This window comes from Alligator sinensis, unplaced genomic scaffold (assembly GCF_000455745.1).
Source record: "Alligator sinensis unplaced genomic scaffold, ASM45574v1 scaffold125_1, whole genome shotgun sequence".
Classification (NCBI taxonomy): Eukaryota; Metazoa; Chordata; order Crocodylia; family Alligatoridae; genus Alligator; species Alligator sinensis.
In genome coordinates, this window is record NW_005841893.1 from 1049646 (window position 1) to 1073951 (window position 24306).

Genomic DNA, 24306 nt, shown 5'->3' on the forward strand with positions numbered 1-24306 from the left:
CGCCACTTACGGCATGGAGCCCAGGTCCAGCTCCCTGCAGCTGGCATGCTTCAACACCGGGACAAGGGCCAGCCATAGAGACGCTCTGGCTGACTACCAGAGCATCTCTGTGGAGGACCCTAGCCTCCAGTTGCCTCTGGGCATGGTCCTAGACTGTGCCCTGTGGCAAAGTGGGGGGTCCCCAACTAGCCATGGGGCTAGTTTACCCACCTGCCTCTGAGCACACCACCCACCTGTCTCTCCTGCCATGCCTTGTTTTTAATTAATCATGTTGTTAGTTAAGGTGGGAGGCTTCCCATTTTACACCCCAATGTTGGGGGGGCGGGGGGGGCGGGCTATCCGCAGCTCCATTCCACGCCTACACCATGGCCCAAGCCTCACAGATGGCATCTCAGGCAGTTGGCTCAACTGTCCTCTTCACCCATTAGCTATGGCCCCCAATCATGGGACCTTTGGCTTCCATAAGCCCTGGCCCCATCTCAGGCCAGTCGGGACCCTGAGCTTCTTTGCTTGTCATGGACATCCCTCACGGTGGGCCCCTGGCCCTTTTGACCCTTCGGGTCCTGGCCCCAGCATGGACCAGTCGAGTGCCTCGGGGGTGGGTTTTTACCTTCTGCCTGCACTTAAGGATCACGGTCCCCCATTCCTGGCCTGCCAGCAGCAAACTGCTCTGTTTATATAGGCAGCCATAGATCTAAAATGTCTGCCGCAATTAAGCACCTGCTGGCTGCTTGGCTTGGCCCTTAAAGTGGCAGGCACCAACAGTACCCTGCCACATGCCCTACCCCACTTTTTTTGCCTGGGGTATTTTTTGACCCCTGGATTTCCAGGGGTCTAATTTTGCCCCTGTCTAATTTTGCCCCCACATTGCAAATTTGCAGGGCAGGGAACTTTTTTTGTTCATCTGGACATGCCCTACTTGTATAGGGCAATGTTCTGGTGTGCTCTTGTTCAAAGAGAAACCAATGAGGTGACCACATATAGTGATTTAGGTCAACTATCTCTTTTTTCCTGCATTACATACCCTGTCCTAACTCAAGGTCTGACATCAGCATGACCACTGCAGATCTCTTTAGAGTGTATTGCAGTCTTGTAATGGCCTTTCATTTGTAGTTTTGTAGTTTGGATACATAAGTTTCTAGGCTAGAAGAATGCTTTATTAATTTTAGAAAATGGCAAGTTTGAAGAAAATTTCACTACCTGCATATCTGTCTGCATGCTGGTACCTTTAATTCTTAATTTTATATCTTGTATTAATTATGGGGGAAATATTGGGTCAGTAACTGTCAGCATGTTTTCCAGTCCATTTGTTTGAAGGAGAGTATAAATGTTGTTTAACCTCACAAATAAGGATTTATTTGGAAGAGGCTTCTAAAATGCATTCCTTTAGGTATCTGATTGGAGTACAGGCTCTGATTTTCATCCAGTAATTTAAAGTGTTTAATTGCACTGAAGTGCTCGCATTAAGCAGCCATGTTTCAGATTGTGCAAGTCCCCTGTCATAGAGTTTTGTTAAGATAAAGCCACCTTTAAAAGTAATTAGAAATAGTTTCTATTTTGGAGTGAACCAGATGATCAGCACTCCATGGTTCTACTCCATACATAAAATGGTCTCTACCTTAGATCCACAGGCTTTTAGTGTTACCAGTACTGCCCTTCTTCCTATCTTATTATTAAAGGTAAGATTGCACCTGAGGCATGTTTGCTTTAATGCATATGTTTTTCATCATGTTTGATGATGAAAAACACTACCTTGGATTTAGCAGAGTTGATTTCCAACTTGTATGAGACACAATATTGTTGAAAAGCATCTAGTAACCTTTGGAAGCCTATCTGGGAATGTGACATTAATAGTGCATGCATCATCTACATAAAGCAAGAAATCATTCAACATTGTGGATGCATGGAATTGATTTCCTGTTAGTGCATGTTTTAGATCATGCAGGACTAGATAATATGTTAGTGAAGCGGTAATTTGCAAGAAGGACAGAGCTGTTTATCTTAGGCACTTATACAATCTACATTTTCTTTCGTATCTCCACAACATCGCTGTGAGGCAGGAAAATACTGGTCTCCCTGGAGACCTGAACCACTGTGACTAAGTAACTTGCCTAAGGTCTTGAAGGTCTGTAGCAAATGAGAAAAAACATTCTAGATTTCCTGTGTACAGTCATAACTACAAGTCCAACCCGTTTTCAAAAGTAATAGAATTAGGCTAACAAGCTTGTGGTAACCATATGAACCTTAAGCATGTAATTGTGTAGTACCATCGCAGTTTCTATCCAAACTCCTTTTCCTCTGTGTTGGATATTTAATCCTCACACAAGGGTGTGTGTGTGTCATCCCCCCCCCCCCCCAAATTTTTTTTTTTAATTAAATATGTCTCTCACGTTTTCAGTTGTTGCAAGTGCTCTCACCATCTGTGTATGTTGGAACGTCTGCACATTTCTAAAATACAGTGCTTACAATACTATATAAGTAAGGTATTTACTTAAATCAGTTTTGTGATTTTCACGGAAACCGTGAAAAATGATGATCTCCGTGATTTCCCAGGAAATCAACGAAAAACAAAAAACCTAATAAAAATAAAAGTATAACTCCCCAGAAGGAGCCAGTGATCCTTGCTGCTCATGCAGCCTCCCGGGAGAGGAAGGCATCAGCTGGCAGGGTGGCACAAAGGGCAACTAGCAGTCAAGATGGCAGCTGCTCCCTTGTTCCTCCCCCCCCACTCTGTGGGGCCTTTCTGCCAATCATCACCATGGGTGGTTCCTCTCCCCAATAAGTGTTGAGGGGTGGGGCTGTATGAAGTGCAGCCAGCAGTCAAGATGGCAGCCAGCCCCTCATTCCTCCCTTCCTCAGGGCCTCCCTTTCAATCAGCACCAAGGGGTACGGGTGCTACGAATTTATTGTGAAATCGGCTCTTCAAGCCATGACCAAGCCATGAAAATTGCTTTCTCTCGTTGTGAGTTAGTTAAGTCCCTACATATGATGTGGGTGTAGGGGACTTTGGCAGCAGTAGGTTTGTGATGGCTTCATGGCCAATGGCCATTGGAAGGGATCCTTGAAATAATTGCCTCTTGCATCATTTTGGGACCATCACAGCTACAGCACCAATCTTACAGTACCATACTGTTTTGAGTACAGTAGTTGAACACACAGCAGCTTTTTATAGATTTCATAGATTTTTAGGGTTGGGAGGTACCTCAATAGATGATCGAGTCTGACCCCCTGCCCTGGGCAGCAAAGAACGCTGGGATCAGATGACCCCAGCCAGGTGCTTGTCCAGTCTCCTCTTAAAGACCTCCAAGGTAGGGGAGAGCACCACCTCCCTTGGAAGCCCATTCCAGTTTCTGGAATGCTTTTATGAAACATTTTGTCCTTATCCTTTTGGAAGCTCATAAATTAAAATGTTATGACTTTTCAAGGCTAAGGATTGCCTTTTTTAATCATGATGAATATTAAACCAAGACTGTAATAAACAAGAGTAAAGCATCAAAGCTTTGGGCTACAAACCAGTCAGCTTCGTAAGTTGTTTGTGGACACACTGAAGTGTCTTCCTGAAGCACTCAAAAAACTACAATAAAAAATAAAAGCCTGGCAGCAAACTCTACAGGAACCTAATGGCTGAAATACAAGTGTTGTTTTGGAGTGGAGCTGATCAGCTCTCAAAGAACTACAGTAGTTAGGATTCCAGAGCTGTCTTTCACAATACAAGGGTCAGTGAAGCAAACTAGTTTAAACTCACAGATTGTCTTCTTTTGTCAAGAGGACTTAAAATCTGACTCAGGCAGAAGAAATATAGGCTAATATCTCATTTGGGATATTGTTAGAAGTTCACGCCAGGAAAAATAATATACACTACTACATCTCCAGCAGATTTGGCGGACTTTTATTTGGCAATATGCCAGTGAGTGTTTTCAATCAGTTTTTTCCCAGAAGGGAAACTACAATAGGTTGAAAATCAACATATGTAATGTTTGTATACCTTAAATTAAAACAGCTACATATCATCCCTATAATTTAACAAAATACTGCTTGAGTTGGAGCATAGATATGATTAAGCTACTTTATGCCTGGATTGCACAATAGGTTTTTGGGGTTTTTCAATCCATATTCACAAAAATTTCAATATAGTTTTCAAATGTTTCTATAAAAAGGTCTGTTGAGCAGAAGAGACATAGCAACCGAGTATTCTCTAATCCTGCCTTTCCCCTGGGATATTAATAGTCAGCTATTAAAGTTTGTTTTATTCAGGCTTTAAATGTATGTTTGGATCATAGAAGCCACTTGCTGGACAGTATGGTTACTTACTGTCATTAAGTACTTTTCCAGGTAGTGTTTATAAAATCGGATGAATACTTATCAGAATGTTACATGACAAAAACATCTGCTAGCAGAGAGCCCTTTTTTCAAGGTTGCCTACATTCTAATGGTCATCTGAACACACTTGTAGAAGCAGTATCTTTTTCTACCTATTAGTGAGCCTTTCTTAAGGGAAAAAAGGAAATCATTTCAAAATAACTTACTTGCCTGATATATTGAGAAGGCTGTTAGGAGTCACCATCTTCTGATAGTGTTTGAAAGCACAGGACAGGTTTCTCCAAATGCCTAAATATGTAGAATTTGAACATATCTAATTCACTACTTAATAAAATTTGGAGCAAAAAACCTGTTACAATAATTATTCTGCCCTTGAAAACTTCATGTGAATGCTTATTTTAAGTTTATAAAGCTGTATCTCAAGAAATTGTAACACCATAAAATAACAATAACTAATAAGATCCAAGATGATTGAATCCCAAGTTACATAGTCATATCTCTCTCCAGATGATACCCTAAGGCAGTGGTTCTCAACTTTTTTTGTACCAGGACCCATTTGTAAACATCGATGGCCAGTACTGACTCAGTGCCCCTCACTCCCAACACATTGCCCCCTACCCCCAGGCCCCAGTCCTGCAGTGTATGGGGCCAGGGGCAAGGGCCAACCAGCCCTTTGCAGTCTGGAACTCTGCCAGCCTGCAAGGGAAAAGACATGGTTTCCCATGTTTTTCTTCTTTAAAGGAGGATCCATTTTTTAAAGTTTGTTGATCCATTTTTTAAGTTTTTTCATGACCCTTTCATATATTCCTGCCACCCACTTTGGGTCGCAACCCGTGGGCTGAGAAACATTGCCTTAAGGCATCCTCTACATCAAAAGAGCAAACCTAGACAGGTCATAAGGCAATAAAAATTGTAGGTGGTATCTTTGAAGCTCTGCCTCTTGAAGGCTCAGATAAAGCGTAGTGGTTTCTTAACCTGGCAGGGGAAATACCATGTATCTGTGTCTAAGAAAGCAGTTTTACTGAACTGCTTCACAGGAGAACTGCTCTTCTGGTGTGGTTCAGTACTTGCCGAGGTGCAGCAGCTTCAAGTCCAGTTTGTGGAAATGGGACTCCCTTGCTTGCTCCGAGGGCCTTATCGCTAAGGGCAGGCAAAACTCCGGGGCATCCGAACCCTAAGCCTCCAGGCTTGGGCCTGTAAGTAGGATGCCCACCAAAGGTTTTGGAAACATCTAAAGCCCCAGGTGCAGGTGGAGGATGTTTGCTGGTAGTAGGGCCACTTATGGTTCTGGACTCTTGGATTTGGAATTAGTTTTGGTTAATTTGGCCTCAGATACAAATTATATATTTTTTAAAGTATCTTTGAAGCATAGGTAAAATATGTAAACTGTGGCTATAATATTGTTTAAACTATGTCAGTCTAAAAAAGACCATTTGGTAATCAGACAATATTAAAATAAATATTTTTGGAAATATATTTTTAAATATTAATATTACTTCTGAGCTTACTAGGCCTAAAAATCATTCTAGAACACTTCAGAAATATTGGTTTGGGGTTATTCATTCACACAGAAGAAATCTTATGAAGTAGCTTTTCCAGTATTTTCAGGTAAACCAATGTTGCATTTGAGTTTATTATATAGCTTAGTAAAATCCATAACTTTGTTTAATTAATTGAAAATATATCTACAATACATTTTTCTCATTCCAGGAAGAAGTTTTATGGAAAGTGCACCAGAAGGACTTAAGACTCAGTTCTCTCAACACTCCACGCTTAACAAAGGTCTTAGTAAGTCTATGGGATTCCTGTCCATGAGAGAGGCACAAGGAGAGGGAGAATTTTTCCTGGATATTTCCTCAGATTACAACTCTGGACATGAAGACACTTGCTGTCCCTATCGATGTAAAACTGATGACTTGGAAAGAAAAAATAAGCTCGGGGTAGATGCTGCCTGCAAGCAGAAGGTTTGGGCTTCCTCCACAGACTTGCTATACACAACTGATAAAGCAACTGAAAGAGACTGTTCTGGAGAGTCTCGCAGGCACAACCATCATTACGACACAATTACAGTACGGACTTTAGCTACCACCAGGAACAAAGAGGCAAGATATTCTGATGGGAGCATAGCACTAGATGTCTTCGGTCCTCAGAAACTGGATCAGCTGCGCCAGGTGTCAGAGACATCAACCTCTGCGGCATTATTAAGTGCTTTTGACAGAATCAGAGAGAGACAGAGGAAATTGCAAGTTTTGAGGGAAGCCATGGATGTAGAAGGTTAGTGTGATTTGCTACTGTGTTGATGAGTGGAACACTTACCACAAGTGGCTTTCTCTATTTGATCACAACTCTCTGTCTGGCAGCTCCTGCAAGAGGCGAGATCTCATTTAATCTTAATTTTTTAAGTAAACTGAAAAACATAAGGAGTGTTACTTCCTTATTGGAGAACTATTGCTATCCTGGTTCAGAATAGTTGCCTGTTGATTCAGGTATTCATGTTTTACATTAGTCCACAGCAGAGACTTTGAGTGCTTACAGACGTGGGGGAAAAGAAAAAAACAATGCTTTACTTTCAGCTCAGTGTGCCCCTGCACCAAATGGAGTGCTTGTCCAGAAGAGGTATTGCATCTGTTTGACCTGGCTCACCCAGCAATTGTATAACTCACGTGCTTCAGTGGGGCTTTTTGGCACTTTTATCTAGTGGTTGAAGCACGCATAATACACAGACATTGGGGAGCCAGGTCAGACTAATGCCGTTCCTCTTCCAGGAAAGCACTGTTTTTTTTGTTTTGTTTTTTTCCCCATGTCTGTCAGCACCCAAAATATGTAGATCTACTCCACTTCCTCCCCCTACCACTGGAGATGCAGTCTATGCAGGGTTGAAGCGCACTGGGGTGTTAGGGGAAAGCTTGAAATGCCACAGCTGTTTCTGTACCACCCTGAAGGACTTGAGTTTCTCTTGCTATCATTATTTCACCTTTTATAATGCTACTCTTAATGTGGCAGAATGAAAGTTGTGGGGAAGAGGGGGAAACACTGGCATGGAGAGAAACACTGTATCTGGAATCAACATCAGACCTTTAATGATTCATCTCCTAGGTTTCCAGATGGAGGCTTTTCCATTAAAGACTATTTAGTTGAAGGGGGCTGCATCAATAAAGGGACTGCAAGACTTCATTTTTTTGTTCCCTCTGAGACAGAACTCTTGTGCTCCTAAAATGGAAAAAAAAAATGAGAATGGAAAAAAAAATGAAGAAAAGAAAATAAAAAACATTACATGACATCAAGTTATACTGTTTTTCAGAGGCTTATTGTGTTTGAAGGAAGTTGGGTTTTTTTCCTTTTAAACTGCTTACTTTTGAAATATCACTGTCTTTGGCAATTTTGTTTGAAAACATTTAAAGTTAATCTATATTAATGTTGCTAATCTATTAATTAGTTTAACCTTCAGTCTCTGAAGACATGCAGTTCATGAAACTAAAGAGCAAGCCGCTCCCTGCACTAACAAGGAAAATAAAATAGTTTCACTGTTCAAGAACTCTGCTCTGTGCATGTTAGTATTGCACAATTGCAAAACCCAAGACTTGGCCAATCCTACTAATGAGCAACAGTTTGTCATTCCCACTCACACAGTTTGTGGATACTCAAGAAATCTTAACATGTCCATGCCCTGAAAAAAAATGTTGAGATGATTCAAATGCAGGAAAATACCAGATTCACACAAGGAAGGGTGAAAGTGCAGTTAGTGATAATAGATATGCTGGCTTCTAGGCCTGTGCGAATAGGGAAGTATTCGATTCCCCAGTGTGGGTGGGGGGTGGAGCGCAATGCGGGTGCAGCTCACTCTGGGCGGCAGCAGGGCATAGTTCCTGCTCCCAGCGCTCATGCGCCCGCATCCCAGCCCCCACCCCACTTGAGTAGCGCACTCCCCCGCCCCAGCTTGGCATTTTGTCCCAGTCCCAGCCCCAATCCCTCCCTCCCCTATGCCCTTTCCCTCCCCCCGACCCCAACAGACTTACCAGCTAGAGGCAGCTGTGTCAGCTGCCTGTTTAGTCTATTGCCAAATATCCGAAGTGGCTAAATCTTTTCTGAAGCTTTTCTGAAATGATTCAGATGCTTTGAATCGATTTGGAGCTTTTAATTGGTCTCCCGATTCTATTTGGATTTGGAGATTCAGTCACCAAATTGGGCCAAATCTCTTCCAAATTGAATCAGTTACTGAAGCTACGCACAGGCCTACTGGCTTCCTGTTTGGTGCTGAGTGACTTATTTATTTAGAGAAGATGCAAACAATGATTGATGATTAATGTTCCATCATTATGAGCTCACAGTATTGTTTAGTAGAAAAGGTTATAAGATAATTTCCCGGTATGGACCTGACTTGTGACATACTCATCTTACTCTGCCCTTTAAAAAAAAATTAAATAAAGATCTCTATACAAGAGCTCTATCATGTGTTTTCCCTGCTCAGGCAAGGATTTTGGTTTTCTCAGGAAAGAGTTTTAGATTAGAATTTTTTTCAGTGTAATCTTCAAAAAGGGCTCTTTTATTTTTATTTTTATTTTTTTTAAATGCTGTTTTCTCTATTTGGCCATTAACTATTCAAAAAAGGCTTTACCTAAAATTTTGTTCTGAAAATGAATTCCCAGTGAGACTTATTTGTAACTTTTTCAGTGAGGAACATTTTTAGCAAGCTGGAATTCAAAGGTTTTTGATTTTGGAGGCACTTACTGTATGTTTATACTGGCTGGGAAGCAGCATTTGTATAAAATATGAACTGTCTTTTCTTTTTTCATTCCTATGCTCCACATTCTTTACTTTCTGATCTTTAGGATGGCCATGTTTCCCTAGTTCTCTCAAAAGGGGATACTGTCACACCCCCATTCCTCCCCGCTTTATTTCAGCATGTCTACGCTGTCTCTGAGCTCCAGTCTCAGCTGAATATGCTAAAGAGTTGGGGGGTAAGAGGGAAACAGGAGGAGGACTGTTGAAACAGTCCTGTTTTAAACATGACCCAGGCATCCCCATGAAAATGGTTTTAAAAAATGGTTAATTTGAGCAAACCAATGGGACACTTGGGACAGGTGTTTAAAACAGCACTGTCTTAGTAGAAATGGAATCTATGGTCACCCTACTTATCTTGCCTTTTATAAATTGAATTAAGGGTCTAAACTCTTGCCCTTTGTGAACCTAGGCATTTTTGGCCCTCTCCATGTGCTGTGGACACATAAGCATGCATGCATAGACTGAGAATTCCCTGGAGACTACACACTGGTCAGGCATATGTACTTTTGTATAACTCAGGTAAAAGGGTGGATAGAGGGAGGAAAGGCGGGGGGGGGGGGGGGGGGGGGAGGTGCGGGGGGGGGGGGTCGAGGAGGGCTTTTCTATGCGTCTGCCCTAGTAGCTTAGTGATTAGGACACTTATCCAGGAAGTTGGAGACTCAGGTTCTAGGTTTTTGTCACCCAGAGCGGGTTTGAACATTTATTTTTCTGATTTCCTGGCACTTTGTTGTAACCATCATGTTACAGGTCAAGCTTTAGCCAGTTGTATCTCCAGTGCTCCTTTTGAAGCTGAATCACTATCCCCTGTATTTAATAGTCATTGGATGAAGCAGGTGGAAAGCATTGCAATGGGGAATTTTCAGCCCTTTTGGGAGCAAGGCTGCAATCTGGAACCCAGGGTCCTCAGTCATCCAGCCCAGCAGCCATTTCATTGAGATGCACACCCTCTAGCTTGTTCTGTCTCCCCTGGGCCCACAATCCCCCTGTCTCATCCATGTAGGAGTCCAGCTTCAAAAGGAATGGTAGAGAGGGAAATGGATAATTCCTAACCTGTAGCATGGTGATTAAAGCATTCTGCTGGCAATTCAGAGCCACCTACTTGGCTAAAAAACTAATGTTTGGACACACAAAGGAAAATAGAATTCCATCAATTTGAGGGATTTTTTTGCAGAGAGAAATATGAATTTGTCTTTATCTTGCTCGTTTAGTTATGCAGAAGAAAGCTGTAATATGCAAAGGGTATCTATATCTAGCACATACAAATCTGAATGCCTATTTACTAGGTATGTCCTACCATGTATGGTGGTAGCCTTTTGGAATGCACATGAGAGAGATCTTCAAATCTGAACCTCAGCTCATCATTTCAAGGGAGCCCATGGAAGGTGCATGGGTGAAGCCGCCAGTTCACTGGGTAATGGATATTGTGTAACTCATGCTCAAAGAGCAAGTAGAAACAGTTGGGTAGAAAGAGAGACAATCATCACAGTCAAAAATTGTCTCCTTCTTGCAGAATGTGCAGTTTAGGGGAAAATTGTCCAGAAACAAAGAAGAATGAAGTGATAGGACTTAATGAAAGGAATTTCTATGTCCAACCTCTTTCACCGATCATGCCTTCATACTTGGCCTAGTGTGACCTTGCAGGAAGGGGCTGCTGGGTAGAGATGGGATGTTACTGTCTTTAAAACAAACCAAGCATTCTGCAAAAAGAGCAAGTGTTTAATCACAAGCCTGATTGACAAACCTAGGAAGAGTTGGAGGTACAGTACTAGCAGAATCCTGACTGGAAACAAGTGTCTTTTTGCAGGACCTTCCAGGTTTTTTGCAGTATTTGACATTTTGTTGCATCAAGGCCCTATTTCTCCTCAATTCATCTATATCCTTGTCTGTAAATCTGTTTCTAACTTTTTCTTTCAAGTCCCAGAAGGGCAGTTACCTTAGTGCAGACTTAACTTTACCAAATACAGATTTCTTTTTAAATCACAAGGGAACTTAACAAACAAAAAAGGCTTATACCATTTTTAAATCAAAATTGTTTTGAGTTAACCTGGCCTTTGTTCTATTTATAAATCTTGAAGTGTTTCATAGATTCAATAGACATTAGGGCTGGAAGGGACCTCATAAGATCCTTGGGTCCAGCCCCCTGCCCAAGGGGCAGGAAGTCACCTAGGGTCAAAGGATCCCAGCAAGATAAACGTCCAAATGTTTCTTGAAAGAGTCCAGAGTAGGTGCTTGCACCACCTCTGGGGGGCATCTGTTCCAGGCCTTGGGGTCTCAGACAGTAAAGAAGGTTTTCCTTGCTGTCCAGCCTAAAACGGTCTTGCAGGAGTTTGTGACCGTTGGACCTTGTCATCCCTTGGGTGCTCTGGTGAACAGGTGTTTCCCCAGATCCTGATGCACACCCCTTATATACTTATAGGCTGCCACCAAGTCACCCCTGAGCCTGTGCTTCTCCAGACTGAAGAGTCCCATAGCTCGCAGCCTCTCTTTATAAGGCCGGTTTTCATTTCTTCTGATCATGCACGTGGCTCTCCTCTGGACTCTTTCAAGCTTCTCCATGTCCTTCCTAAATTGTGGAGCCCAGAATTGGATGCAGTACTTCAGCTGCAGCCTCACCAAAGCTGAGTACAGTGGGAGGATGACATCCTGGGTCTTGTTTGAGATGCATCGGTAGATGCAAGCCAGAGCTTTGTTTGCTTTGCCAGCTGTGGTATCGCATTGGTGGCTCATATTCATCTTGTGGTCAATCATGACCTCCAACTCTCTTTCAGTCATGGTGCTAGCAAGTGACCGAAAGCATTGCCAAGCCTGTAAGTGTGATGTGGGTTTTTATTCCCAAGATGGAGCACCTTGCATTTCTCCATATTGATTGCTATCAGGTTTTCATCCACCCACCTTGCAAGCCTATTGAGATCGGCCTAGATCACCAGCCTATCCTCAAGTGTAGAGTCTCTTCTGCAAAGTTTGGTGTTGTCAGTGAACTTGGTCAATCCGCTTTCGACACCAGTGTCCAATTTGTTTATGAAGACATTAAAGAGTACAGGTTCGAGAACGGAGCCTTGGGGGACACCACCAGTCACCAAGTGCCATGTTGATTCAGTTCCGTCAACTACCACTCTCTGGGTCCAACCCTGGAGCCAGTTCCTCAGCCATCAGTCTGTGGAGTAGTCGAGGCTGCAGTTGCCCAGTTTTTCCATGAGGACATCATGGGACACCAGGTCAAAGGCTTTTTTAAAGTCCAAATATATGACATCAACCCTTCCCTCTTGTCCAGGTGATACATAACCTGGTCATAGAAGGAAATGAGATTGGTCAAGCAAGACTTACCCGCAACAAACCCGTGTTGGCTATCCCTCAGAATGTTGCCTTCTGTTAACCTGTCAAGAATGGTTTATTTGATAATTTTTTCCAAAATCTTCCCAGGGATTGAGGTCAAACTGATTGGCCTGTAGTTACCAAGGTCTTCTTTCCTCCCTTTCTTGAAGATGGGCACCGCATTGGCTCTCTTCCAATCTTCAGTTACTTCGCCTGAGCGCCACGAGTTCTCGAATATCCTCACCAGTGGCTGCACTATGATGTCTGTCAGTTCCTTTGCACTCTTGGATGCAGCTTATCTGGACCAGCTAATTTATGGGGGTCCAGCCTCTCAAGATCCTCCCTCACAAGATCCACGCCAGTGGTGGGCATATATTTATCTACACCCCAGTCATCCCGCATCATGCTAAGCAGGGTGGTCCCTTTGGACTGGTGAAAAACCGACGCAAAGTAATCATTAAGCAGATTGGCTTTTTCCTGAGTGTCAGTAGTCAGCTGCCCCCTGTTGATTTAGCAGGGGTCCAATGCTGCCCTTGTTTTTCTTCTGACTCCCCACATATCTGAAAAAGGACTTTTTATTGTCCTTGATTCATGTAGCCAGATGGAGTTCAGTTGCAGCCTTGGCTTTTCTAGTTCACTCCCTGCAGGTGCAGGCCAGTGCATTATACTCCACCTTAGTGATGTTTCTTGTTCTACATCCTTTATACACCTCTCTTTTTAGACGTAGGAGGTCCATGAGTTCCCTGCTGAGTCAAGGGGGTTCTTGAGCCCTCTTACCACCTTTCCTATGGGTGGGATGGAATCCCTTGTGCTTTAGGATTGCTTCCTTAAGGAACAACCACTCATCATGAACTCCCCTCCCTGTGAAATCATGGCCTCTTAGGGCCTCAAGAACAAGCCCCCTGAGCTTATGAAAGTCAGCTTTCCTAAAGACAAGAACTACTGCGCTGCTGGCTGACTTGCCAGTTTTGTGATGAATAGTGAAAGTGATCAACTCGTGGTCACTGTCTCTCAGCTTCCCTTCAATTCTTAGGTCACTGATTAGATTGCCCCCTTTGGCCAGTACCAGGTGCAGCAGCACTTTGCCTCTTGTTGGCCCATAAACTTCTTAGGACAGGTAGAGCTCATCCACACAAGTAAGGAAGCTTTGTGACCGATCAGATTTGGCCAAGTGCTCATCCCATGAGATTCTCCCATGAGAACCATGCACTGAGAGCATGCAGCCTCGGCCAGTTCCCTGGCAAATACATGGTCACGCACTTGTTCCTGTTGAATGACTGTAAAAATATTCCCACACATAAAAGCTGGTGTCCCAAGTGTTCACTCAGAACACATTTTATAACCAAATTATAAAGCTCAGGAAAATAGGGTTTATAGTGGAAAGATTGACACAACCTTAATTATAGCAGCTTTATAATACTGCAGTCTGCAAAAAAACCATACAAACTACAAACCATATACGCTGTGTTATGTTATAATCTACAGTTGTGTTTTTAAATGTTTCAGGTTTAATTTCATAAGCTTCTTAAGGACACCTTGCACTCTTGTGTTCAGCAGTGTTCTTCTGAGAATGAGATTATTTATCTTCTCCATATGCATAAAAATGTGAACAGTTGTTCATTGCCCAGTGCTTAGGTAGGAGATGGAGAAAGAAGGAATATCATAGGTGGTTACAAGCATACATGATTTGCTTCTGAATATTAAAAACAAACTATCAAAATGTTTCTAGACACTTCCAAGAAACACTTGGATGATTATTGTGCTGAGATCATTTGACCCCCGCTTACTTCCTGCCCTTTGGGCAGGGGGCTGAACCTGATGATCGTGCGAGGTTCCTTCCAGATCTAATGTCTGAAATCTGTGAAAGTTTCTCTTAATTTTTCTCCCCCTTCCCTTCTCTCCAAAGAAATGAAAGACATGCCCACTATGTCCATACTTATTGTCTTTTTAGGCTTATACTTTGCTTTTCCAAGTGTTGAGTTTGTTCTGGGTTTTACAGCTATAAAACCTTATAATGTGAAGCAGCAAGATCATCTTTCCATAGTAAATAGATTTGTGTTGTTTTTCTTGAAACTTGGCAGTTGTTGCTTGGCACCAACAGGAAATGTCCTCATTCAGAGACTGGAAATATTCTGCCCTGTACGGTTATTGAGTGGCTTGCTGTTCAAAGACCATGGTTAACAACAGACAAGGCTCTTTGGTTAACGGCATATATTCACTTCCCAGCCAACAGCTTTCACCGCCACCTTTCCACAAAGCCGATTGTATCTTCTGAGAAACAAAGCTGTAAACAGACTTTTGGTTTTTAGATCCCAGGCCTGCCCCTGAATGAGCCTGACAGTACAGCATGTGTCAGTTTGATGCTATTCCAGCATTAGTCTTTTCCCCTCACTCCCCATCCTTTCATGTATTGCATTGGTAGGCTTTTTGTCATGTTTAATTACTTCTTCTCCAGTGTAAGTGTGCTAAAACTGAAGTGCTTTATTGCTGAAATATGTGTTTACCTTTTTCTCTTACAAGAGTAAGGTTACATGATCTTTAACGAAGTGCAGAGAGGGGGCCAAGGAATAGCAGTTGCTTATGCTCTGAGGAAGGTTAGTGGCACAAAAACAGAAGGGTGAACAGGCGCTGCCATTATAGCTGACTGTAGATAAAAAGGCAGAGGGGGAGGAAAGAGAGAGAGAACTGCAACTAAAGAGTAGATCTTTCTGAAATTTGCATGTGGAATCCAGGTGTGAGGAAGTGGGGACAGCTGGTGGGGGGGGGTCCCATAGCTGTTTTTTTGTGAGAGATTTGTTTAGTCGGGAAGCATTCGGGTACCAAAAAATGCCAGGTCATCTTCTGTTCTCTTGTGATTACCTGGATCAGTAAACCAGGCATATGTGAATGAGAAGAACCAAACAATGAACTTTATTTTGGAGCAGTGGGCAATCTCTGCAGACCCTTCATTTCTCTAGCCAACTAGCTAGCTGCTCTCTAACTGAGGGACACGTTCCAGTTCCCAACTCCTTCAGTCTCCTTAGTTAAGGAGCATCTCTAAATTATAACTTCTATCACTACATGTTCTTTCCTTTACTTTTTATCTTCTGCTTTCCTAGCTTTATCCCTCTTAATCTGGCTTTTCTTTCTCTGCACTTCTCAGTACCTTAGTGGGATGATAACTAGGTGTGACTGACACACACATTTTTGGAAGGTCTCTTCCTCCTCACCTTATTTCTCAGCTCTTACCCCTGTGTCACCCGACACTACCTGTTTTATTCTGCCCTTTCTTTAAGACCACCTCTTATTTTCAGTCTGTCTTTTTGATTTTTACCACCACATTTTTTACCTCTCTTGTGTACTATTGTGTTTTTTTTTTTATGGTACCCTCAACTTGTTTTCATCCAGTTATGTACATCAGGAGACCAAAAAAACCCTCTGAATCGATTGGGAGCCTCCAGATCGATTTGGAAAAGATTTGGAAAAAGATTCGGAAGGCAGTCTTTCAGGTGAACAGAAACTGAGAAGAGGGAGGGGGAACAGGGAGGGAAAGACTGACAACTGTAGCTGGCCAGTGACTGTGATCTTTCCCTGAGCTCCCTTCCAATCACAGTGCTCTGGGGGAGGGACATAGAAGCAGCATATAAGTCTCTGCCTGCAGTCTTTCTGTCCCTTTTGTGAGCTGTTTCTACAGCTGAGCAACAGCGTCTGAAAGGTACTACTGGACTGGCTTGACTTCCTAGTCAGTCTCCTGCTAGTCTCTCTTCTTGGAAAGGATTGGATACAGCTTACTAATTACCCTCGCCTAGAATCCCTCTACTTATCCCCATCCAATCCATTTCTTTCAACTTATTCGTCCCCCAAAAACCTCTTATTAGTTCTTGTTATGTTTTCCCCCACACTTTAAAAGAAAGCTGTATTTTCCCTGGCAGTATGATCCATCACTGCAGGAAAGCACATACATACACATACTCTCACACATACAGTCAAGACAACCGAGAAGAAGAGATAGTAGTCAGACACATACACTAATCAGAGAAGAAGAGGAGATATTAGTTAGCTAAATACAAACACAGAAGAAGAGATATTACAGCTGCATACACACAGACACATTTTCTAGTACAGCAAAGATTAAAATGAAGCATGCTGGAAAGGCAGGTGCCAGGTCTTCTGGCAGGGGAGGGAGAGGGGCTAGGGGCAGAGCTGCAAGTTCCATACCCCGCAAACATAGATGCATCCTCTTTCCTGGCAGCGATGAGTCTTCTGCTGCCAGTGGGAGCAAGGAGGTGGGAGCAGTACCTGTCCCTGCACCACCTCCCCTAACACCAGAAGTAGCCACCAGCACCAGCAGGACAGTCCCCTCCACCCCAATTTCATCTCCCAGCGTGAGCGTCCCACTGCCAGAGGAGGAGCTGAATCTGGACACAAGGGACCTGAGCGCCCTAGCACAAGAAATTGTGGGGAATGAGGGGGAATCTGAGTTTGTGCTCCACACCCCTCAAAGTTCCACTAGAGCCAGATCTCCTTCTCTGGAAGGTACCTCGGAAGAGGTTCAGGTTGATGTTGTGGAGGCAAGCGACTCAGCTGAGTCAGCCCCTACTGTCGTTGTGCCTCAACCTGCTGAGGACGGGGATAGGGCAAGATCCGCACCCTCAACCCAGAAGTAGGGGGGTAGTGTAGTGTGGGATAATTCTGAAGTGGCAGATGATCCCAACTATGCTATCTGTCAGCACTGCCAAAGGCAAATCAACTGGGGCAAGGAGGTGAAACGCTTCACCCCATGGTGATGGTGCTGCATCTCAGGAGGCAGCACCCCTTTGCCCTTGCTCCTCCTCAGCCTGGCAGCAGTGGGAGCATGCACAAAGGAAAGTCCACCCTATTGCTCCAAAGCCTCTGTCCCCACAAAGAAGAGGCAGGCCACCCTGGAGCAGTGGGGGAAAGCTGCAGAAAAGCGGGCACGTTGCAAAGGTGAGCAAGGTCACCCAGAGCATCGGAGAGATGCTTGCTCTAGATAACCAGCCCTTATCGTTAGTTGAGCTGCCAAGGTTCAGGCGGCTCATGGCACTCGTGGCCCCATCCTACCAAGTGCTCACATGTACTATCTTTAGCAGGATGGTGGTGCCCTCCCTGTATGTGACATGCAGGGAGTACTTGAGGGAGAAGCTGCAGAAGGCAGGTCCACAGGTAGCCTTACACTTCACCTCCGATACCTGAAGCAACCAGGGTGGAGATCATTCCTACCTCTCCCTCACAGGGCACTGGTGCAATCAGTCAGGGTGTCAGTGGGCTCTCCTTCAAGCAGAGATGAAGGATGAGTCCCACACAGCAAGGAAGATCATGCTGGCCATGAACCGAATGGTGCAGGTGTGGCTCGTTGGGGAGGGTGAGCTTACCAAGGATTCATGGTTACTGACAACAGGGCCAATATGGTCAAGATGGTCTGTGATGCTGACTTTGTTGGCATCTGCTGTGTGGCACACAAGTTCCACCTCATAGTCAGGGGCACCTTGGAGGGGGACAGGGCTGCCGCTGATGGCGCCGTCACTATACCCAGCTGATTCCAAAATGCAGGAAGGTGGCAGGCTACTTCCACCTCAGCATCAAGTTGGGCAAGATGCTGCAGGACAAACAGGCAGAGCTGAGCATCCTGCACCACACAATCATGGAGACTCGGTTGAACTCCACATACCTGATGCTGGGAAGGCTGGTGAAGCAACTGAAGGCCATCCATGAGATGATGTTGCTCGGGGAGATTGGGATCAGCGGCCCACTTAACAAAGCGGAGTGGGTTACCATCTCCCAGATCTTGGTGGTCCTTAAGCCCTTCCTTGAGGCCACCGAGACCCTTAGTGCTGGTGATGCTGTACTTAGCTAGGTGATCCCCATAGTCAAGGAACTTGAGAACCAAATGGAGAAGTTCCAGGGGATCAATGTTCCTGGCTGGGGCAAGCTGCTTTCACCAGATATGCAGGCACTGGTGAAGTGGCTGAAGGAGGGCATCAAAAAAATGGCTTGATCCTTTGCGGTCCAGTATGGTCCATGTGCTGGTGGGCATGTGCAACCCGAGGGTGAAGGGGAGCATGTGCAGCACCAAAACCCTCGATCGCTGGACAGAGGTGCTGGTAAACAGAGTCAGGGAGGCAGAAGGGCAGAGGCAAGGGGACATAGAAGAGTGTGATCTACTTTCCCATGCCAGCACTCCCAGCACCAGCCAGTCTCCTCCATGACAGCCACTGTCAATGTGGGCCAAGGGCATAGCTTCAATGTTGGGGTCCAGACACACCAGACTCCAGCCTCAGGCAGGTAGCACCAAGGCTTTATTGGCTACCTATCTCGCCAAGGATGTGGAGACACTGGACTTTGACACCTTGACCTGTTGGGCAACCCGCAGACAGATGTGGCAGGATCTGGCCACGGTTGCCCGGGAACACCTGTCCACCAACCAGTGTTCCAAGTGAGAGGGTGTTCAGCATTGCTGCAGATATAGTGACACCCCACCACACCTCCTTGGATCCTGGTTTGGTGGAGTAACTGGTGTTCCTGAAGGTGAACCTCCTGCTGCTGGGGTTCCCCAAGCTCCACCTGCAGACGGACTGAGTGCCACCCTGCTCACTCCATCCGCACCTATTTCCTTTTCTTTTTTTTAAACTATTTAATACCACACTCTCAGAGCTAGAGGCAGCACTCACTGCATCACCAGCCAACAGGGGAAGAACATCTCCCTGCGGAGCTCCCATGCCAAGATGAACTTGGAGGTATGGGCTGGGGCCATGGGGAAGGAGGAGGCCCCAAGTCCTGGGCTTGACCTAAAACTGCTCCCTGCCAGGGTCAGGAGGCCTGGTGGGACTGCCAGCGATACGGCAGCCCCAGGAAATGCCAGGACTGAGGACCTGTCTGGTGAAACGTGGGTAGGAGATGCCTTATAACCTTCAGCCACCACACTCACGCACAGTCCTGGCTGGGGAAGGCCCAGACCCCTAAGATCTTTGAGAGGCCTGAGGCTTGGTGGTTGCAGTGGAATTGTAAGGTTGCAGGTGAGCTCAGCTTAGCTGCCTGAGATGCCATCTGCAAGGCATGGGCCTTCAGGTTTAAACCCTTCCTCAGGCTGAGGAAGCATCTAGTTGGTTTGTGTGTGCTCTTCTTGGATGGAAGGAATAGTAAAGAAACCAGAGGCTGGCATGCAATGCAGGCAAGAAAGCCAGTCAGTGAAAATGGAAATGGAGGCATCAGGGGGTGGGAGACAGACTAGGGAAGGGGGATGTAGCAGGTAAAAGTGGAGAGATACCTGGGGAGTCAGATGTCTGGCAGGTTGTAGTGTATCATAAATCCAATGTCTATATTGTGTCCATGAGTTTCTCTATATAGGAGGTTGATGAAATGAAGTTCATAGGTCTGTCTGAAAAGTGGTTTGTAAATTCCCTTTGAGGAACATGACTGAGAGACTGGATATAGAGTGGTTTTCTTGTGAGAAATGTGCTCTCACAGGTAGTTGGGTATTCTTGTCTGTAATAGATTCTGGTGCAGTTTGTGGGGGATTGGAGATATGCTGGCAGGTTTCTTGTCATGGTATGGTCTGGATCGATTTGGTGTGTTTTGGGCTGGAGGGAGTTGGCTTCTGGTGATGAGGTTATAAAGGTTCAGTGCTTGTTTGAATTTACAAACCACTTTTCACAGGCATTTTCCATGAAAACCTCAACACCGGACTTCCAACAACCTTTAGACTAAGTAGATTAATTCTTTTGTTAACCAGCCCCAGAAAAACAATTGAATTTATGTTTTCTCTTATAATCCCTTTTTTTACTTACCTCATTGTATGAAAGTTTAGCCAGGGTGTCTGAGAGCCTGCTATAAGTCAGCAATATTATGTATTATTTGCAAGTAGAAGCAAATTAAGCCCCCATTCTCACATGCCTTACAACATAGTGTGGAAACATGCTTAGGTATGATTAAAATTCAGTAGTAGTAAAGAGGACTGTCAGATAGTTGGTATATCTGGTATGGAACGGAGTCAGTTATGTTAGAAGAATGCTCAGAAGTCATGTTGTAATCTGTGTGTGAAAAGTAGAAAATAAAATTATTCTGGCAAGCTGGTGATAACATTTCTATCACACAGGGAATTCATTACATAGTTTGTATAAATTGGCTTTTCAAAGAGGAAAAGTGACCATAATTTTAAACTACAGATTTAAATGCAGTCTGCCTCATATCAACATGACTTGTGGAAGGGTCCAGTGTCAATATTGTTTTGTTTTGAATAATGTGGACTAATGTCAGATAGTGGTAAAACTGTTTTTACAACTTCATGTTTATAATGGAAAATATGATGCACATTTTTTTGGCTTTTTGGATGAACACTCATATAAAAATAACGATGGGCTTCCATCAATGAGGTCAGATTGAGAAAGAGACTTGCTTATTTAAAACTGATAAATCCAAATCCTATTCCCAATCACTTAAATCAAAGTTTTAATTTTAATATTTTATTTGGTTCCATTTATGTTCGTTGGTTATTGTTTCCATTTTTTCACAGTTTGGACAATGGGACCCAGATCCAGAAAGGAACTTAGACACCTAAAGTGAACCATGTTTAACTGAAATCTAGAACTGTGCTCCTCAAAACCCCTGTTCATTTGCCCTCTAACTAGAGGTACTTAAGTTCTGGAGATTCCTCAGTTCTCACAATTAAAGTTCAACCAACAACTAAGGTTCTGTTTTTATGCATACTCCAAAGCACCTCAGTCTTGACAGTGCTGAGGAGTTCAGCACCTAGCTCAGGCCTATGCCCCATCAGAATCCACAAAGTCAGTGTTTCTTCATCTGTTTTGCCTCAGGAGCTCTAGTTTGGTAGGCATTCTCAGAGCACACCTACTGAATCGGACTTCACACAAAATGCAGTGGCAGGCACTGGTTTCTTTTTAAACATGGCCAGTTGTGATGTCACCTGTGCCCTTTCACTCTTCTGCTTAATGGCTGGAGTACTCACACACGATGTCTTAGACCTGGGTTTTGTTCGCTCCTCTGCTCAAATCCCCCTTTCCTATCTCTTAGAAGAGTGGCCTAAGCAACAAGCTGTAGGCCATTCTGGAGTAGTAGATGCCAGTCTTGCATCTTCCTTGGGAAGCTGTGGTGCTTTGGATCAAAGAACTAAAGAATCATTGAGAGAGAGAGAGAGAGTGACTCTCCAGCCTGTGGCTAGGACATTCATTTGTCAGTGAGGAGTCCAGAATTCCTGTTTGTGTGACTGTTATGTAAAAAAATTATTATTAAGTAATAAAAATATTTTTAGTAGTTTAGCTAACTTTTTAAATTACAAAAAGAAAATGTTTCCCCCTGAAATACTCACTTAAGTCCGCCATCTTTTGCTGTCTTCTTCCTCCTCTGTGAAGCCAGTAATTTGCATAATAATGCCTTTGCAAACCCGTATCTCTGTAATTTGAGTCATGTGTTCAGGATAATGACATTGCAGGCTAAACATGGTTCTTTAATTTCTGTCGAAGTTGGCTGGGATGAGACTTTCTGTGTATTACTTGTCTGGGCTTGCATATCTTGCCCTGGGCAAATTGGGGTGTTTTGTTAGTTTATGCTTTGTTATGCCTCTGAAGCTGTGCTTTGCTGATTTTGAAAGGCAGATTGAAAAAGCATAAACCCAATACAATTCAGCATGAACACTGATTTGCCAGACATAAAGTTTTCTTGGATCATGCCTGTGCCTCTTGATAATTTACATTTTTATTACTGCCTTACCACAGTTTTATTTATAGGATATTTTAAATCACAGATCTAAGTTGTGAAATGATTTGAGGCATTCTGAATATTAAGAGATTCCATCCTGCTTACAGCATTGAACTGGATGGATTTCCTGATTCACAGACACCTAAAACATCACAGTGAGGGAAAGATGATGTTGAGGCCCTAGACAGATGAGCAGATACTAGGCCTGTGTCAATAGGGAAGTATTCAATTCAGATTCAGCCAATTCAGAGGCCAGTGATTTGATTCAGATCACTGTCCCAAATCAATTTGGCCTAATCAGCTTCAGAAAATTTGGCGCTGATTCGGAGAGATTTGGTGATTTGGCCGTAGACTATAATGGGGAATCATTGAAATACCTATAACTTTGTCATTTTTTGGCAGATTTGGATGAAAACAGCAGGGATGGTAGCCCCTTCTGAGGGCATGAAGCCTGCCAAGCTTTAAGGAGTTTTCCTGAAAGTTCATCCTGGTATGGGAGCTCAGCAGGGAGATGTTCTTCTCCTACTGGCTGGTGATACAGTGAGTGCTGCCTCCAGCTCTGAGAGTGGGGCATTAAATGCTTTAAAAAATAAAAAAAAAAAGGGGAAATTGGTGCGGATGGAGTGAGCAGAGTGGCACTCACTCTGTCTGCAGGTAGAGCTGGGGAATCCCAGCAGTCAGGGGTTTATCTTCAGGAACACCAGCTGCTCCACCAAACCAGGATCCAAGGAGGTGTGGTGGGGTGTCTCAACATCCTCAGCAATACTGAACACCATCTCACTTGGAACACTGGTTGGTGGACAGGACAGGTGTTGCTGGGCAGCCGTGGCCAGATCCTGCCACATCTGGCTGCGGGTTGCCCACTAGGCCAAGGAGTTGTAGTCCAGCAGCTCCATGTTGTCAGCAAGATATGTAGCCACCAAAGCCTCGGCGCTACCTGCCCAAGCCTGGAGTCTGGTGCATCTTGACCTCACCATGATCTGCTCGCTGGGGAATTGGCTCCACAGTAGGACCCAGAGGGTGGTGGTTGATGGGAGTCAATAATTGTGGTGCACTGTGACTAGTGGGGTCCCTCAAGGCTCTGTCCTAGGGCCCATACTTTTTAACATCTTTATCAATGATGTAGACATTGGTGTAAGAAGTGGGCTGGCCAAGTTCGCCGATGACACCAAACTCTGAGGTAAAGCATCCACACCTGAGGACAGGAGGGTGCTCCAGGCAGATTTTGACAGGCTCATGAAAGGGGCAGATGAGAACCTGATGGTGTTTAACACTGAAAAATACAAGGTTCTCCACCTTGGGAGGAAAAACCTGCAGCGTGCTTATAGGCTCAGCAGTGCTACGTTGGTTAGCACTACAGATGAAAGGGACTTGGGGGTCATGATTGACCACAAGATGAACATGAGCCTTCAATGTGATGCTGTGGCTAGTAAAGCAAGCAAACCTCTGGCTTGTATCCATAGATGCTTCTCAAGTAAATCCCGGGACGTCATTCTCCCATTGTACTCGGCCTTGGTGAGGCCGTAGCTGGAGTACTGCATCCAGTTTTGGGCTCCATAATTCAAAAAGGACGTGGAGAAGCTTGAGAGAGTGCAGAGGAGAGCCACGCTCATGGTCAGAGGTCAGGAAAACGGACCTTATGATGAGATGCTGAGAGCCATGGGACTCTTCAGCCTTGTAAAGCACAGACTCAGGGGCAATCTGGTGGCCACCTACAAGTTTATCAGGGGTGTTCACCGGGATCTGGGGGAACATCTGTTCACCAGAGCGCCCCAAGGGATGACAAAATCGAACGGTCACAAACTCCGCTGCAGCCGATTCAGGCTGAACATAAGGAAGAACTTCTTTATTGTCCGAGCCCCCAAGGTTTGGAATAGACTGCCGGCAGAGGCGGTTCAAGCACCCACTTTGAACGCCTTCAAGACACATTTGGATGTTTATCATGCTGTGATCCTATGATACCTGCTGACTTCCTGCCCCTGGGGCAGGGGGCTGGACTCAGTGATCCTTCGGGGTCCATTCCAGCCCAAATGTCTATGAAATCTGGACCTCAACATTGAAGCCATACCCTTGACCCACGTTTGCAGTGGGTGTCATGGAGGAGACTGGCTGATGCTGGGTGTGCTGGCACAGGAAAGTAGATCACCCTCTTCCATGTACCCTTAACTCTGCCCTTCTGCC

General features: G+C 44.5%; 1 protein-coding gene across 19 annotated transcripts in view; it reads left to right on the plus strand.

Annotated features, from left to right (window-relative positions):
* The window catches only part of PTPN13 (protein tyrosine phosphatase, non-receptor type 13), a 218115-nt gene that overhangs the window by 106705 nt on the left and 87104 nt on the right, over positions 1-24306 (plus strand). For 16 of the 19 annotated variants that reach the window (XR_003092691.1, XR_003092693.1, XR_003092692.1 and 13 more), the window contains one exon: positions 6031-6594. The exons of 1 other annotated variant lie outside the window; for it this stretch is intronic. Coding sequence is in view for 15 of the 18 variants with exons in the window: in XM_025197238.1 (XP_025053023.1) it covers positions 6031-6594 (564 nt within the window). In the remaining 3 variants the exon portion in view is untranslated. Of the gene's footprint in view, positions 1-6030; positions 6595-9511; positions 9622-10392; positions 10514-24306 lie in introns of those variants that run through there. 2 more of the 19 variants (XM_025197248.1, XM_025197249.1) reach the window with 2 other exon arrangements.